Source organism: Callorhinus ursinus, unplaced genomic scaffold, assembly GCF_003265705.2.
Source record: "Callorhinus ursinus isolate GAN/ISIS: 27379988/994484 unplaced genomic scaffold, GSC_fseal_2.0 scaffold38, whole genome shotgun sequence".
NCBI lineage: Eukaryota > Metazoa > Chordata > Mammalia > Carnivora > Otariidae > Callorhinus > Callorhinus ursinus.
Window position 1 is genome coordinate 725,764 of NW_027397100.1, and position 13,868 is coordinate 739,631.

The 13,868-nt window shown below is 49.1% G+C and overlaps 1 protein-coding gene across 4 annotated transcripts in view; it reads right to left on the minus strand.

The window, feature by feature from the left end:
* Window positions 1-13,868, minus strand: part of EYA2 (EYA transcriptional coactivator and phosphatase 2) — a 267,975-nt gene that overhangs the window by 158,921 nt on the left and 95,186 nt on the right. For all 4 annotated transcript variants that reach the window (XM_073880319.1, XM_025875419.2, XM_073880317.1 and 1 more), the window contains exons 3-5: window positions 12,786-12,831; window positions 9,387-9,529; window positions 4,055-4,171 (exon numbers count right to left, since the gene is read on the minus strand). In XM_073880319.1, the coding sequence (XP_073736420.1) occupies window positions 4,055-4,171; window positions 9,387-9,529; window positions 12,786-12,831 (306 nt within the window). The remainder of the gene's footprint in view (window positions 1-4,054; window positions 4,172-9,386; window positions 9,530-12,785; window positions 12,832-13,868) is intronic.

The window sequence follows — 13,868 nt, forward strand, 5'->3', positions numbered from 1 at the left end:
TCTTTTGCTAGGATGCCAGCTCACAGGTGAGGGAACAGACACGGGGAAGTCAAGTGCCTCGCCCAAGTTCATCGAGCATGCGGGACACAGCAAGGCCTGACTGCAGCCCAGGTCTGGGCTCTCAACCCCTGCATGGCTCCAGCAAGTTCTTACAATACACTCTCAAGACATTTTCTTCCTTTCTTTTTAATTGTTTGGGGCCATTTCTGTGAATAGCAGGGTTTCAGCAGGAGAAGCGAAAAGAAACAACAAAAAAAATCAAACCCGTAAGAAATATATTTCAGTTACAAAAACCCTTGGGTGAACTTAAAAAAAGAAAATAAACAACCAAGCAAAGGCTGAACGAGTGCTGTGAACTTTTCTCTTTTACGTTTATTGTACGTTTGGTGGAGGAGCAGTGTTATCCAAACAGATACAGATCTCAAACCAGGGCCTTGAGGGGTGATGACCCCGTGGAAGTTTCTGGAAGTTTATGAGAGTAGGCAGAAGACCTAGGGGGAGGGGCGCCTGGGTGGCTCAGTCGTTAACCATCTGCCTTCGGCTCAGGTCATAATCCCAGGGTCCTGGGATCGAGCCCCATGTTGGGCTCCCTGCTCGGTGGGAAGCCTGCTTCTCCCTCTCCCACTCCCCCTGCTTGTGTTCCCTCTCTCGCTGTGTCTCTATCACATAAATAAATAAAATCTTAAAAAAAAAAAAAAAGACCTGGGGGAGGCATCCCAGCTTATCTAATGTTTTTGCTCTGTGACCTTACACAAACCACTCCATGGCAGTGCCTCAGTTTACTCATCTGTAAAATGATGGGGTGGTCCCTGCTTGGGTGCTTTTTGGCATCTACAAAATTATGATTTTAATTCCTAGAGAGGAGAAAGACTTATCCCAGCTTCTAAATACGGACCAATTTCACTCTATTCATGTTTTCGGGTCCCCTCTTCATTCCCTTCCTTGTCTGAAAAACTAAGCTCAGCTGACATCTTCCATTCTGAAACACACACGGAGTAGTTTGAGAGTTTATTTCTCCTCTGGAACAACTTGAAAAAAAAGTTAATAGGAAGCACATGGGCATGGTGTGTGAGCGTTCTGTGTGTTTGTGTTTGAAAAAAATACTTAAGGAGGAATATGTCAGGCTTGCAAAATGCCTGGGCTGTCTCATGAGCAGCTTATGGCCATTAGCATTAGACTGAAGGCAGTTAATTGGGACAGAGTCCAGCTGCTGCCACAGCCCTTCTGGCATCTGGGCCACAAGGACGATAAGAAAATAACCTGGATTATTCCCATGGTCGGGTGGGAACAGAGCAGGTGATGTTTTTCAATTTGTGAAGGGCTGGTAGGGATTGAGGTGGGGGGGTAGGGTGTAGGCCAGGGCTGATCCATGAAGAATCGTCTTCTAGAAGGTTCTGTGAAAGGAGGGAGGGCAGGATGGTGTGGAGGTTGCGTGCCTGGCCTCTGGAGTAAAACCGTCTGGCTTGAAATCCCACTGCCACCACCACGTGACCTTAGGCATGTTACTTTACCAATTTGTGCCTCAGCTTCCCCATCTTACAGATGGGGATAATGATAGAACCTATGTCATAGGGCTATTGGGAGGATTAAGGGGAATAGTGTATGGTGTATACGCAGCTTAGGATGCTATACAGAGTCCCGAAGGAGTCCTGGAAATAGCACTTGGAGGAAACAGCATAGGCTCTGGAATTCTAGAAACCCAAGTCTGAATCCCAGCTCTGAACACTTATTGGCTGTGTGATCTTGGGTAGGTCACTTCCCCTCTCTGAGCCTCGCTTTCATCATGTGTAAAGCAGAGGTGATGGTACCCTCTGCATGGGGCTCCTGTAAGGACCAGAGAAGAAATAACATATTCTATACGTCCTGGTCCAGGGTTGGGACGGGTGCTTCCCGCTTTGCTTTCCAATCTCATCCTCCCTACTCACTGCCCCCAGATTCATGATTCTCCTTTGGGAGAGCCTCCAGGTGCTCAAGTAGCTGGCTCCTTTTCATCACTCAGGTCTCCCTAATCACCTGGGTGATACCAACCACCACTTCCCTCGTCACTGCCCATTGCACTGCCCTGTCTTTGTCCTTCACAAGCTCTATCAAAATTAGTAATAGTTTGCTTATTTGTTAATTGATTATGGTCTGTCTCTATGAGGGATTGTCATTGTTGACGGCTGTGCCCCCCGGGGCCTAAAAGGGTGCCAGGCATAGAACTTGTACTCAATAATACACAGTGAAAGAATGATGGATGGAGAGCCACCCCACATGACTGAACGCACTTCTTACCCTGCAGAGCGGGAGGTGGGTGTCAGAATGGGGGAGGGGGGACGTGTTTGCCCTTCAACCTCCACAGCCTTGGAAGTCCTGAGGCAGTAAGTCCTATCTCTATTTGCAGAGCTAGTAAACACTGGCCTGAGAGTGATCCAAACGCAAGTTCAAGTTCATGTCTGCACAAGTCTTTATTATCAGGATTGGTGCCAAAATTCACTTCCCACTTGAAGATGGGTCCCAGCAGCTCGTACCCTTCAGTGGGACTCAGAAAGGCTGCTGTGGGGAGCCAGAGGTGACAGCAGAAGTGGAGAAGAGAGCGAGAGAGCGTGCATGGACTTTGGGTGAGGCTGGGGGACAGGATTCTGCCAGACCACTAAGAGGCTCGTTGCATGTGCAGTAAAATCTAAACCAGCACCAACACTTGGCCATGAAGATTGTATAAGATGATCCCCACAACACCATGTGACACAGGGTAAGTGTGTGGTCAATGTTAGCTGACAGTGTCACCAGCAAACTCTGATGCAGGCCTTTACGGGGAAGCTATTGCACAGGCCGGGCATCAATGCGCATCAGTCCCTTTCTCTACACATACTCCGAGATCGTCTGCTGTCCCTTCGCAATGTTCTTCCCTGAAAAGCTGCCCTTGGTATCCATCTTTATCGTTTCCTTAATTCCTCAATAAGAAATTTAAAAAGATAAAGTGACAAGACTTGCAAATAGATTTTTTTTTAAAAGAGAAGTACAATCACTCATTAGCCCACAGCTTTGTCATAACTCCTTCATTCTTACATATTAGTTTTCAGATCCTTGATGGTCATTTTCACCAGTTTTCATCAAAGGAAAAAAATACCAGGAGGAGGATCCCCCAAATTACTGCCACCAACCCTCTACTCCACGCATCAGCCCCAACATCCCAGCTCCCAAGGGGCTGTAAGAAGGGAAGGGGTCCTAGTTGGTCAAAGAGTGGAGGTGAGGACAGAAGAATCCAGTAAGCCAGTTGCTTAGGGGCCGTGGGATGGGAATAACTACACACTGGAGTTTTCTTCCCTAAGGTGACCCTAGGGTGACAGGGAGCGCTGAATCTCCTGCATGGAATTACAGTTTCTTTACCTGCCTGCCCCAAACTCCCACCATCTGGCATTTCTCTGAGTCTACGAGGGTCTTGCCTTTTCTATCACACTTAAATCAAAACCAGCTCCTCCCACAGCCCTCAGGACCCTGCATGATTTGGCTCTGTTCTCTAAGACTCTCTCGTCCCACATCACCTGACCCTGCTCCAGCCTCACTGGTCTCCGTTCTGTGCCGCAAACATACCAAGACCTTTCCCCGCATACAGCTTTTGCACAGGCCATTCCCTCTGCCTGGAATGCTCTTCCTCCAGGTCTGCACAGGGCTGGCTCCGCATCACCCTTCGGGTCTCTGTCCAATGTCATCTCTTCAGAGTCTTCCCTGATGACTCTCTCCACAATTACATATCTCACCATTCCTGACCCTTCAATGGCCCATCATTTTCTACCCAAACACCATGTTTATTTGTTTCACGGCATTCAACCTCTTCCAAAATCAGCTGGTTTATTTGTTGCCTTGTTTATTGCCACTCTCTCCCTCCTGCCATGTACTTGCTATGAGAGCAGATCTCATATCTATTCTGTTCTGTCTGCCGCTCTAACTCCTCGAGATAGATTCTGGCACATAGTAGGTGCTCAAGAAATCTGGCAAGTAAATGAATGAATGACTGACCACCTAACTTAGTGCCTTAGATGTGGACAGGAAGGGGCCGCAGCGCCACACTGACCGTGCATCTGGTAGGTGTACGGGCTCTGTCCAGCGGGTGGGGTGCTGAAGCTGGAGCCGTAGCTGAGGAATCCACTCTGGCTGGGGGAATGGTTCAAGCTGTCTTCTGTCTTGATGCCTTGGAAGGAGGAAAAAGAAGCACCGGGGACACATGATTAGGATGCTTCCCTGTCACTTACAGAAGAACTACTGAGTCAAGAGAGCACACAATTTTATCAGCGTCTAAACCAGGAGCTACAAACTGGTAGTTTGTCAGGCAAAGTTAGTCTATAGACGTATTTTGCTTGACCTGCCTATTTTTAAGGAAAACCTGAAATGAGTTGCTTTTGTTTAAAAATCAGGAGATTTCACCAAAAAATCTGGACTTATGGCTTCAATTGAGCAACAAGACGGTCTAGCAACACCATGCCTGCATTCCCATGGGAAGACAGACTGTCCCTGTAGGTTTCCCAGGTCACCACAAATTCTGCACTGTCTCTGAGACATTAACGCTGGTTTTAAGGTGCTGTTTTTTCGTTGCAGTTGTATTTTTTTTTTTTTTTTTTTACATCCCAGGACATTGTCAAAAGTGGGGAAGGGAAAGGCAGGTCAAGAGAGGCTCATATTTTGCACATGCAATCAGCTTCGTGCTTCCTGCCTGGCTCTGAGGGTAGCGAGTTTTCAACCTCCTACTCTATGGAGTAGTGCCATGTATGGTTAATGTCCAGCAGGATTTGGGGGGAATGTGTCAAATGAACCATCTTTCCTCTGTAAAGATGACTTTCACTCTTACTGCGTGTGAAACCTGTTTCTCCAAAAGCCACAGTTAAAAATGTGTCCCCTCTCCAGCCAAAGTCTGACATGCTTCCCCAAAGCACAGGCACCAATTCTATGAGCAACAGGCTAGAGCAGGGACTGTATTGAGGGAGGAGGCCTGATCCATCATCAGTAGCCTACATATTGTGTCTTTATTGAAAATGTAATAAACTGCTGACCTCTATTCTACCTAAAGAAATGCAGAGGAATGATAAACGTCAAATCCAGGAATGTGGGTTATCTCTGAGTAGAAAGGAAAATAACCTTTTGTTTTTTACTTCTTAAGTTGGATGGTCAGTCCATGGGCATTTATAGTATTACTCTTTATGGTTTTACAGATGTCTTAAATGTTGCATAATAAACTGAGGAAAAACATATTCAATACCCCTAACCTCCTTCCCTCTAGTTTGTTCAAATGTGTTATTTCCTTGAAGCTGTTTCAACAAAAGTAAATAATGCTATTTGCCAAGCAGCAATGAGAAAAGTTTCCTAACAAGATTCAACAAGGTTTGTCCAGACAATGAACAAACACTGCTTGCTTGGGCACAGGCATATGTGAAGGAAAACAGCTTTTCATCTTACCTGTCATTATTCAGTGACATGAACATTCCAGGTGTGTGTGGCAGCCTGGCCCCTACAGCACTGATTGAGCATTTCCCTTGGGCCGGCCCTGTGAGCTAAGCCCTTCATATAGGTCAAGGGCTGACAAATTATGGTTGGTGGACCAAACCTGACTCACTTCCTGTTTGTGTCAATAAAGTTTTATTGGAACACAGACACACCCATTCGTTTACGTATTGTCTGGCTGCTTTCACACTACGGTGGTAGAGTTGAATAGCTGTGACCGAGGCTGTACGGTCCACAAGGCCAGAAATAACCATCGGGACCTTTACAGAAAATGGCAGCTGACCTCTGATACAGATAGTCTCATTTAATCTTCACAATAACAGTGAGGAGGCCGGACTTGGTATCACTCCCACTGTATGAATGAAAGAAACAGAGATGGCTTGCCCAGTGTGTTAGGACCAGCAAGTGGCAGAGGTGGCGTGTGAGCCCAGGACATGTGCTCTTACCACCTGCCATGCTTTGTCTGGGAACAAGGCTACTTTTCTCTTTTACACCGAAAAATAATATGGCTTCATTTTCCCTGGCTGTCAGCCAGCTGGGCTAACTTAGGGTGATTATATCACGAGTCTTCCAGCACAGGAGGGACAGAAAGTTGGAAATGGTGCCCACACCTGTTGGTGGAGGTCTGTCACTGGTAATCCCCCAGCATTTACGGGATGCAGGCTTGGGCAGCGGAGCTCAGTGGTTAAGAGCTTGGACTCCAGGGCCAGGCTGCCTGGGTTTAATGCCACCAACCAGCTGGGCGACCCTGGGCGATTTATTTACCCTCCCTGGTAAGGACACAGAGCACTGAGGGACTGAGGGTGGCAGCAACTCCACGCTGGTGACTATTACCAATGCCTGGCCTGTTGCTCTCCCAGGACACATCACTCCAATCTCTAGAATTGCTCCTGCAGCTGTTTCCCTCAGTCTGTGCACTGTCCTGCCCCAGGCCTCCACCATCACCCCGTCCACCTGCTTCCTTGGTCTCCCACTGGCCTGACTGCTTCCCTCTTCCTTCCCTCCGATCCAGGCTCCCCACGGTGACCAAAGTGATCTTGAAAAAACCCAGATTGTAGAATATAGCCCTCTGCTTATAAACCTGCCAATGAGTTCCCGTTTCACTTGGAATAAAATCCCAAACCCTTCTCAGGCCTTGAGGGCTCTGCCTATCTCTCCTACCTCAGCCCCCACTGTGCTTCAGCTACGGGGCTTCTTGGACTCGCCAAATTCCTCCCCATCTCAGGGGCCTTCCCATGGGCGATCCCCCTGCCTGGATGCTGTCTCAGTTCTTAGCTGAATCAGCTCCTCATCTAAAAGACCTCCCTGATGCTGGATCCTGGATGAAGTCTTCCTTCTTCTGTTCTTTCTCATGACCTACTTCTCTTCCCTGTATCACACATCGTAGTTTGAAACACATAAAGATTTTTACATCTTTAATTTTTTTTCTCCCTTTAGGCTGGGGGTGCAAATTCAAATGTCTTCAGGGGACCGGCAGCTAATTCAAATGAGTCATGTGGGCTGGGTGGGGAGCATGACGAATTTAGGCTAATGGGGTCAGCCCTACTCAGGGCCACCTATTCCCAACACAAAAACTGTGGGCTCAGTGTTGCCTGATCATCTCTCTTTTTAAAGACGTTAGAAATATAAATTTTTATGTTAGCATTTCACATTTTAAAATTGGCAATTAATTTTTAAAATGCCAAGTGTATTTTATAGGTTAAGAGAGCTACCCACATTACCTATTGGCTTTCACTTTTCAGCTTCTGTTCCAGACTATAAGCTCCAGGGAGGGCCCATTCTGCTTTGTTGGCCTCTGTGTGCCCAGCACATGACCCAATGTCATGAAGGAATGAAGGAATGAATGAAGGATAAATGAACACGTGAACAGAGCAGAAGTAGAGAGGGAGAAAAGGGAGGGGAAAAAATACAAGATTGGGTCCCTGCACTCAAGCCACACCATCTGGTTGGGAAGATGACATGAGATATTAATGTAACAGTTGAGGAAACTGAGGCATGGGGAGATCAGAGGCAGCTGGGCCTGGAAGCTAGGTCTCCTGCCAACCAATCCTACCTTCTGTCCACTAGACATCTGTGGTTTCTACCTGTCCCCTCCTCTTCCCCTACCTCACATTCAGGTCGGTTCTTTTTCTTGGGTGAGTTTGCTCTCTTGGTTCCATATGGCCCAATGTGGCCTATCCAGAGCATTCTATCTTCTCTGCCCCAGTGTCCAGGTCAGCGATGGCTTTGGAAGTCCAGTCGGAGGAATCCCCAGGATGGTGCAGAAAGTCCTGGATGAGAGAAGCTCTCTTTTGGGGGGAGTTACAACTTGGAACTGCTGGGGCTGTCTTTGGTACCCTAGTGGGAAGGCCTGTCTGAGACTGAAGCTTAACCTTCCAAAGGAAAGCAGAGAGACTGATGCCTCATGGTATCACTTGAGTACCTGGATTTAGCTCTGCCTGAAGCTAGTACCCTAAGATGTTCAGCTGTGTTTGCAATAAACACCCTTATTTCCTTAAGCTAATTAACACTGGGTTTTTGTCATTTGTTACCAAAAGAGTTTTTGATTGGTACATCAGTTAAAATGGGCAGGACTATCATGAGTAACAGCCAGAGGCAGTGTCATGGTTAATTTTACGTGTCACCCTCCGTGGGCTACAACGTGCCCAGACATTTGGTCAAACATTATTCTGGGTGTATCTGTGTGAGAGCATCTCTGAAGGAGATTAACATTTGAATCTGTAGACTGAATAAAGCAGATTGCCCTCCCTAATGTGGATGGGCCTCATCTCATCAACTGAAGACCCAAATAGAACAAAAAGGCTGAGTAAGAGGGGACTCCTTCTGCCTGAGTGCTTGAGCTGGGACATGGGTCTTTTCCCGCCTTCAGACCGGAGCTGAAAAGTCAGCCCTTCTTGAGTCTTGGGCCTGTCTGCTTTTAGTCCAGAAGTGACACCATCAGCCCTCTTGTTCTCAGGCCTTTGGACTCAAACTGGAATGACACCTTTGGCTTTTCTGGGTCTCCAGCTTCCCGACTGCAGATCTTGTAACTTCTCAGCCTCTATAATTGGGTGAACCAATTCCTATGATACCTCTCTCTCTTTAGATATAGATGTAGAGACATAAGATATCTTCATTCCATCGGTTCTTCTTCTCTGGAGAACCCTGAACAGTACAGACAGGGGCAGGTGAGCCTCGGGTGGTGGGCCAGGTTCCCTGATTCTCTGGTTCTTCGTAGGAAGGTCCTCACAGTCAAGGCCTGTAGGTCTGTTGTTTTCGTCTTCCTGGCATCCATTAATTTTCCTTTGAGAGAACCATCTCTCTCCCTCAGATACGATCCACATGCTTCAGCCTCCTTATTTCTCACACTTTGACCTCCTGGCCTAGACTGAAACATTGTCACATGACCCAGTCTGGGCCAACGAGGGCTGCGGGGGAATCTGGTGGGACTGCTGGGAAAGAGGCACTCTCCTTCCACTGGGTGTGCTGAGCTGAACGGATATAGACCCAGAGTGACAGGCACTATCTTTGCTGCCACATGGGAAGAACCTATGTGGGACTGGCGCCAACTCAGAGGAAAACATCCGAACCTGGAGCAGGATGTGGTACTCCTGACAGCCCCTGAGCACCTGGATCCAGCCATACTTGATGTTAACTGTACCTCTAGATTTCTCAGTATGTGAATCATTAAATTTCCATTTTTCCTAAGCCAGCTTGGGTTAAGTTTCTTAGTCTTGCAATCAAAAGAGGTCTTGGTATAGTTCGTTGAACTAGAACCATATTTAAATATGTCTGTCTTTTCCCTCTATTTCCAACCCCAAATTAGGCTGGCTGCATTTGCCATTTTGCATTTAACTGAGGCAACCGGACAGAAGAAAGACCATGATGTTGGGGACCCCAGCGGAAAAGCCAGGGCTTGGTCTGGTACTCACTGTAAGAAGGGATTCCATAGGCCTGCGCTGGAGGTGGGTAGGTGGTGTAGGGGGCAGCTTGCTGGATCCCCGCACTGTACTGTGTCTGGCCGTAGGCTGCCATGGCCGTGGCAGGCTGGCTGGGCAGGACGTGTGGGCAAGGTCTGCATGGAAAGAGAGAAGATTAATCCAAACCCAGCGCAGCATCCCTTCCTCCTTATTCTCCTTTGGGTACCTGCTCTTTCCAGGGCAGAGGCAACTTACGTGTTCATCAAATCCCATTTCATTTTCCTCTTCCTGGGCACCAGGAAGATTTTATTTCTTGTCTGCCTTGCAGTCAGATTCCACCATGGGACCAGATTCTGCCCCACAGAATGTATAAGCCTCTCCCAGTTCTGGCCAATAAAACCATCCCCTGCGACCCTCCTGTCCTCTCTCCTCTTTGGGTGGCCACTGTCAACACTGAGGTAGCAGACCTCTAGTGTGGATTATCTTCTGGGTCCTGCGTCAGCACGTAGAGGACACCTGCCCTGGGGAGCTTCACTCAATCCACACTGAACTTTCAGTGAGTAAGAAATAAGCCTTTGTCGTGTGACGTCACTGGGTCCACGCCACTGATGACTGCAGCCGATCCGTCCTATCTCATCTACCCTTAGACACCTTCCCAATTGATGTCCTGCTCTTAGCCAAGGGGGGGACTTGTGATGGAAGAGCACCCAATCAGATTCTGTCTTGGGAATTTAAATCTTGGGCTGAATAGTTCCCTCCAGCAGCTACACTCCAAAGACCCTGTCTTTTCATTCCTTCCTATTGCTTGGATCCCAGAAGCTGTCCTTTTCTTGGTCTTTCTCAAGGTCTGATTATTCTGCTTTCACTTACACTGGAAGCTACTCCAGATTTTCCAGGAAAAGTCCTTTTGGGTTGACATCAGCTGGAGCCTATATTCTGTTACATGCAACGCAGGGACACAAATGGATTCTGCTCTCCATGGTGAATGGCAGGTTCCATAAAGGCCTAGGATTTAAAGGTCCACCTCCTAAGACATCTGTAACGAGTGCTTCCAATCACTGTGTTCTTACCACAGGCTCGGATTTTGTCCCATAGACCTGATGCATGCAGTGTATCTCACTGGATGCTCACATCAGCTCTCTGGGGTAGGGGTTCTTGTAACTCCCATTTTTGAGAAGAGGAAACCACAGCTCAGAGACCCGGAGTCACAGCTAGAAAGTGGGGGAATTTAGAATTTAAACTCGGGCCTCTGACTACAGAGTCCACATTTGCAACTGTGCGGCTTCTCACTTAGAGGACTGAGCTTGACTCAGCCCTACAGGCAGCAATAAGTCAAGTCAAGGTGGGTTATTCTAGCAGGAAGGGGACAAGATGGTGGCCCAGGAGCCATACGTGGTCCATGGATCCACGGATATAATTTCTTTGGCTAGTGCAGTTATTGATTTTTTAAAATTTGGATTCATCACTATTATTTTCACACCATGAGGCTTCTCTCTTCCTCCCTCTCTCTCTCTCTCTCACACACACACCCCTACAAAGCAGAAGCTTTAGCAAGCCTAGGTCTGTACCCCTGTATGACTTTATCAACCCATCTGAGCAGCGGCCACTTCTCTATCGCACTCCGTCTGCAAGAGCCCCTACAGGGTCCTCCTCCTTTAGTAATAAAAACAGCTAAAAATTTTTGTGCCTGTTATGTACCAGGCACTGTCCTAATTCCTTTCGGCGTATTGGCTCGTTTAAACCTCATAACAATTATGACAATCCCTGGAGGCAGTTACTACTCCTACTCCCATTTTACAGATAAGAAAACGGAGGCCGAGAGAGACTAAGGAACCTACTAATCGCGCACAGCTGATGCAGAGGCCGTGCCCTTCACCACTCCCTGGTGCCAGTCTCTCCTGTGAGCTCCCACACCTGGACATTAGGGCCATCTGCACCCAACATCCCGTATCTAGCTGCTCTAACCAGAGAGCCTGCCAGTAGACGGTAATGAGATCCCCAACTCCAGGTCGGGTTCCATTCTGGTTACATCTCCTTAGTTAAAACCTGTTCGTTTCCGGAACTCCTCCTCCATAAGAAGCCTCATGGCAGGTGTGAGGTAGGTACAAAACTTTACAGAATTTACAAAAAGATGTTCTCCTGTCCCTCTTTCCTTTCAACTACTACCGTGATAGAGGGTTGGGGAACTTGTTCCAAAGCGTGTGACAAACTCATTTGACTTGGAGACGCCCGACCCAGTCCTGGACGGTTTCATCCACCAGTGTCCTGCTCGGTGCAGTGCCCGAGGGTGAATGCTGAGGGTCGGCACTTAGTGCTGAGCACAGAACCTTATCTGACCCTGCTCCCAATTTACACCTGTCCTTGGAACTAGAAGGCACTCAACTCCGGTTTCCCATCAGAAGCCCTTTCTCCCTCGAGAAAGAGGAGCAGAACCCCAAGGCCTTGAAGAAAAGTTGAGATACATTTGACAGACCTCTGTTGCTACTAACGACCCCCAAAACATCTGCAGGGAAAGGAAGGCCGAGAAAGTGTGCTCCTTCTAAGCAGCTTCTCCGGTGTTGTCAAGGGAAGTGCACCTCCACATCTGGAGGAGCGGACCCTCTAGACCGAGGGCACCTTGGCCACCAGGCTGGGCCCACCACAGGGCCTCCCACGCTGCGGGCTGCAGGCTGGCAGCTCCCCGACAGCTCTCAGGGAGCCGTGGCCACCAGGGAGCTCCCTCTGCCCCTTGCACACCGCTGGCGGCACACTGATGTTGCCCACCCATGTGAGGGGGTCTCTGCTTTACTGGCCTGTCTCCTCCCCTCAATGGGCAGGGGCCCCGCCTCACCCATCTCCGGGACTCGCGGTCCCATGTGGAACGTGGCCTGAGGGAGTGCTGGGTGGGTGTTGGCCCCAGAAGAGAGGATGAAAGAGGAAGGAGAGGGATGAAGGCCAGAGGGAGGCAGAGAGAGCAGGGCAGGGAGGGGAGGGGGAGACAGAGTGAAGAAGGCAGGGGAAAGGAAGGAGGAAGGGGCAGCAGGAGGGAGGCAGGGATGAAGGGGGACGGGAAGAACTGAGAAAGGGTCTGCCCAGGAAAGGAGCGGAAGGGGAGGGAAAGAGAAAGAAAGACTAACAAAAAGAACAAAGAGAAGAAGGGAGAAAACAGCCAACACGCAACGCTCTGCTCCAGGCTCCATCCTAAAGCCCTTCTGACATGTTCTAGCTCACTTCATGGGGCAGGCATCGTGATGGTCTCCCTCTTCCAGATGGGGAGACTGAGGCCCGCGAGGTGGGGTTGCGTGCTCCAGGTGGCTTAGCGGGGAAGTGCTGGTGCTGGGACTCCCCTCTGGGACTCTGACCCCAGAGCCTCTGCCCGGCAAGGGGGAGAAAGGGACACCCAGGCAGAAGGAGCCGGGCCGGGGTGCTCACCTTGCGAAGAGCTGAGACACACTCGGAGAGGCCGATGTGGTGAGGCCTGGAGGGAAAAGAAAAATTGGAAGGGCTTTAGCTGTCGGAGTGCTGACCCACAGAAGCTGTGACTTTAGAGGCTGACCTGAGTGGGAAGAAACTCAGAGAACTGCTGCCAGGGACTTTCTCAACCACAAAAGCTCATCCGAGGCACAACATTTGAGCACTTTCCTTCTTGAAAACCCTTTCTGGGTGACTTCTGTCTCCAGGTACTAATTGAAGGACTACGCGTAAAGAGCCTATAGCATCTTGAAACATCAGAGTAGAACGCTCCCCCTTACCCCTTGCATGGATGCGGACACTGAGGCCAAAGGGACAGAAAGAACATGCTCAGGTGAAGTCACATAATTAGAGAGCAGCACAGCTGGGACCTGAACCAGGTTTCCTGACTCCCAGGCCGGTGCCATTTCCACTCCTGGATGGAGAACTGCTCCCTTCCCTGCCTCAAAGGCAACCCCAAGAACCCAAGAATGGCAGACACCAGCTGATTTTGATTATCCGACATTCATTTCCCTTCTTCTGATGACATCTTGATGTTCTTCCTCTCCCACCCTAGTTTCGGTCCAGGGGGTTCAGGTGGGGCTGGCCCCAGTACTCAGGGGAAGGCACCTCTTGGCTCATCTCCTAGGCTCCAGCTCGGGTGTGAAGCAGGAAGACAGAAGAGGCCTGAGCTGATTCAAGTGTATCCCTGGGCCCACAGCATGTGACTGTCACTGGGAGATAATAATGCAAGAGGTGACGAACAGGTGATGGAATTAAGCTGGGAGGGAGATTTTCAAGAGGCTAATTTTACAAATGGACAGTCCACTGGGGACCGTGCTCTGTCATCTTGAACACTGCAACTCAATTCCTCACGGGGAAGCCCTGGAAAATACTAGATAACATGTTTTCTGATTGTACCAACCTGCCAATTCACACTCCCTCGTGTGCAGGGCAGTGCCTATGTCCTGGGGTACGTGGCTGGGGGCACGTCTGCCTCCTGAGAAATGCTCCAAGGTCTCCAGAGCTCCGAGCCTCTCTCATCCCTGAAGTTGGAGGCTCAGA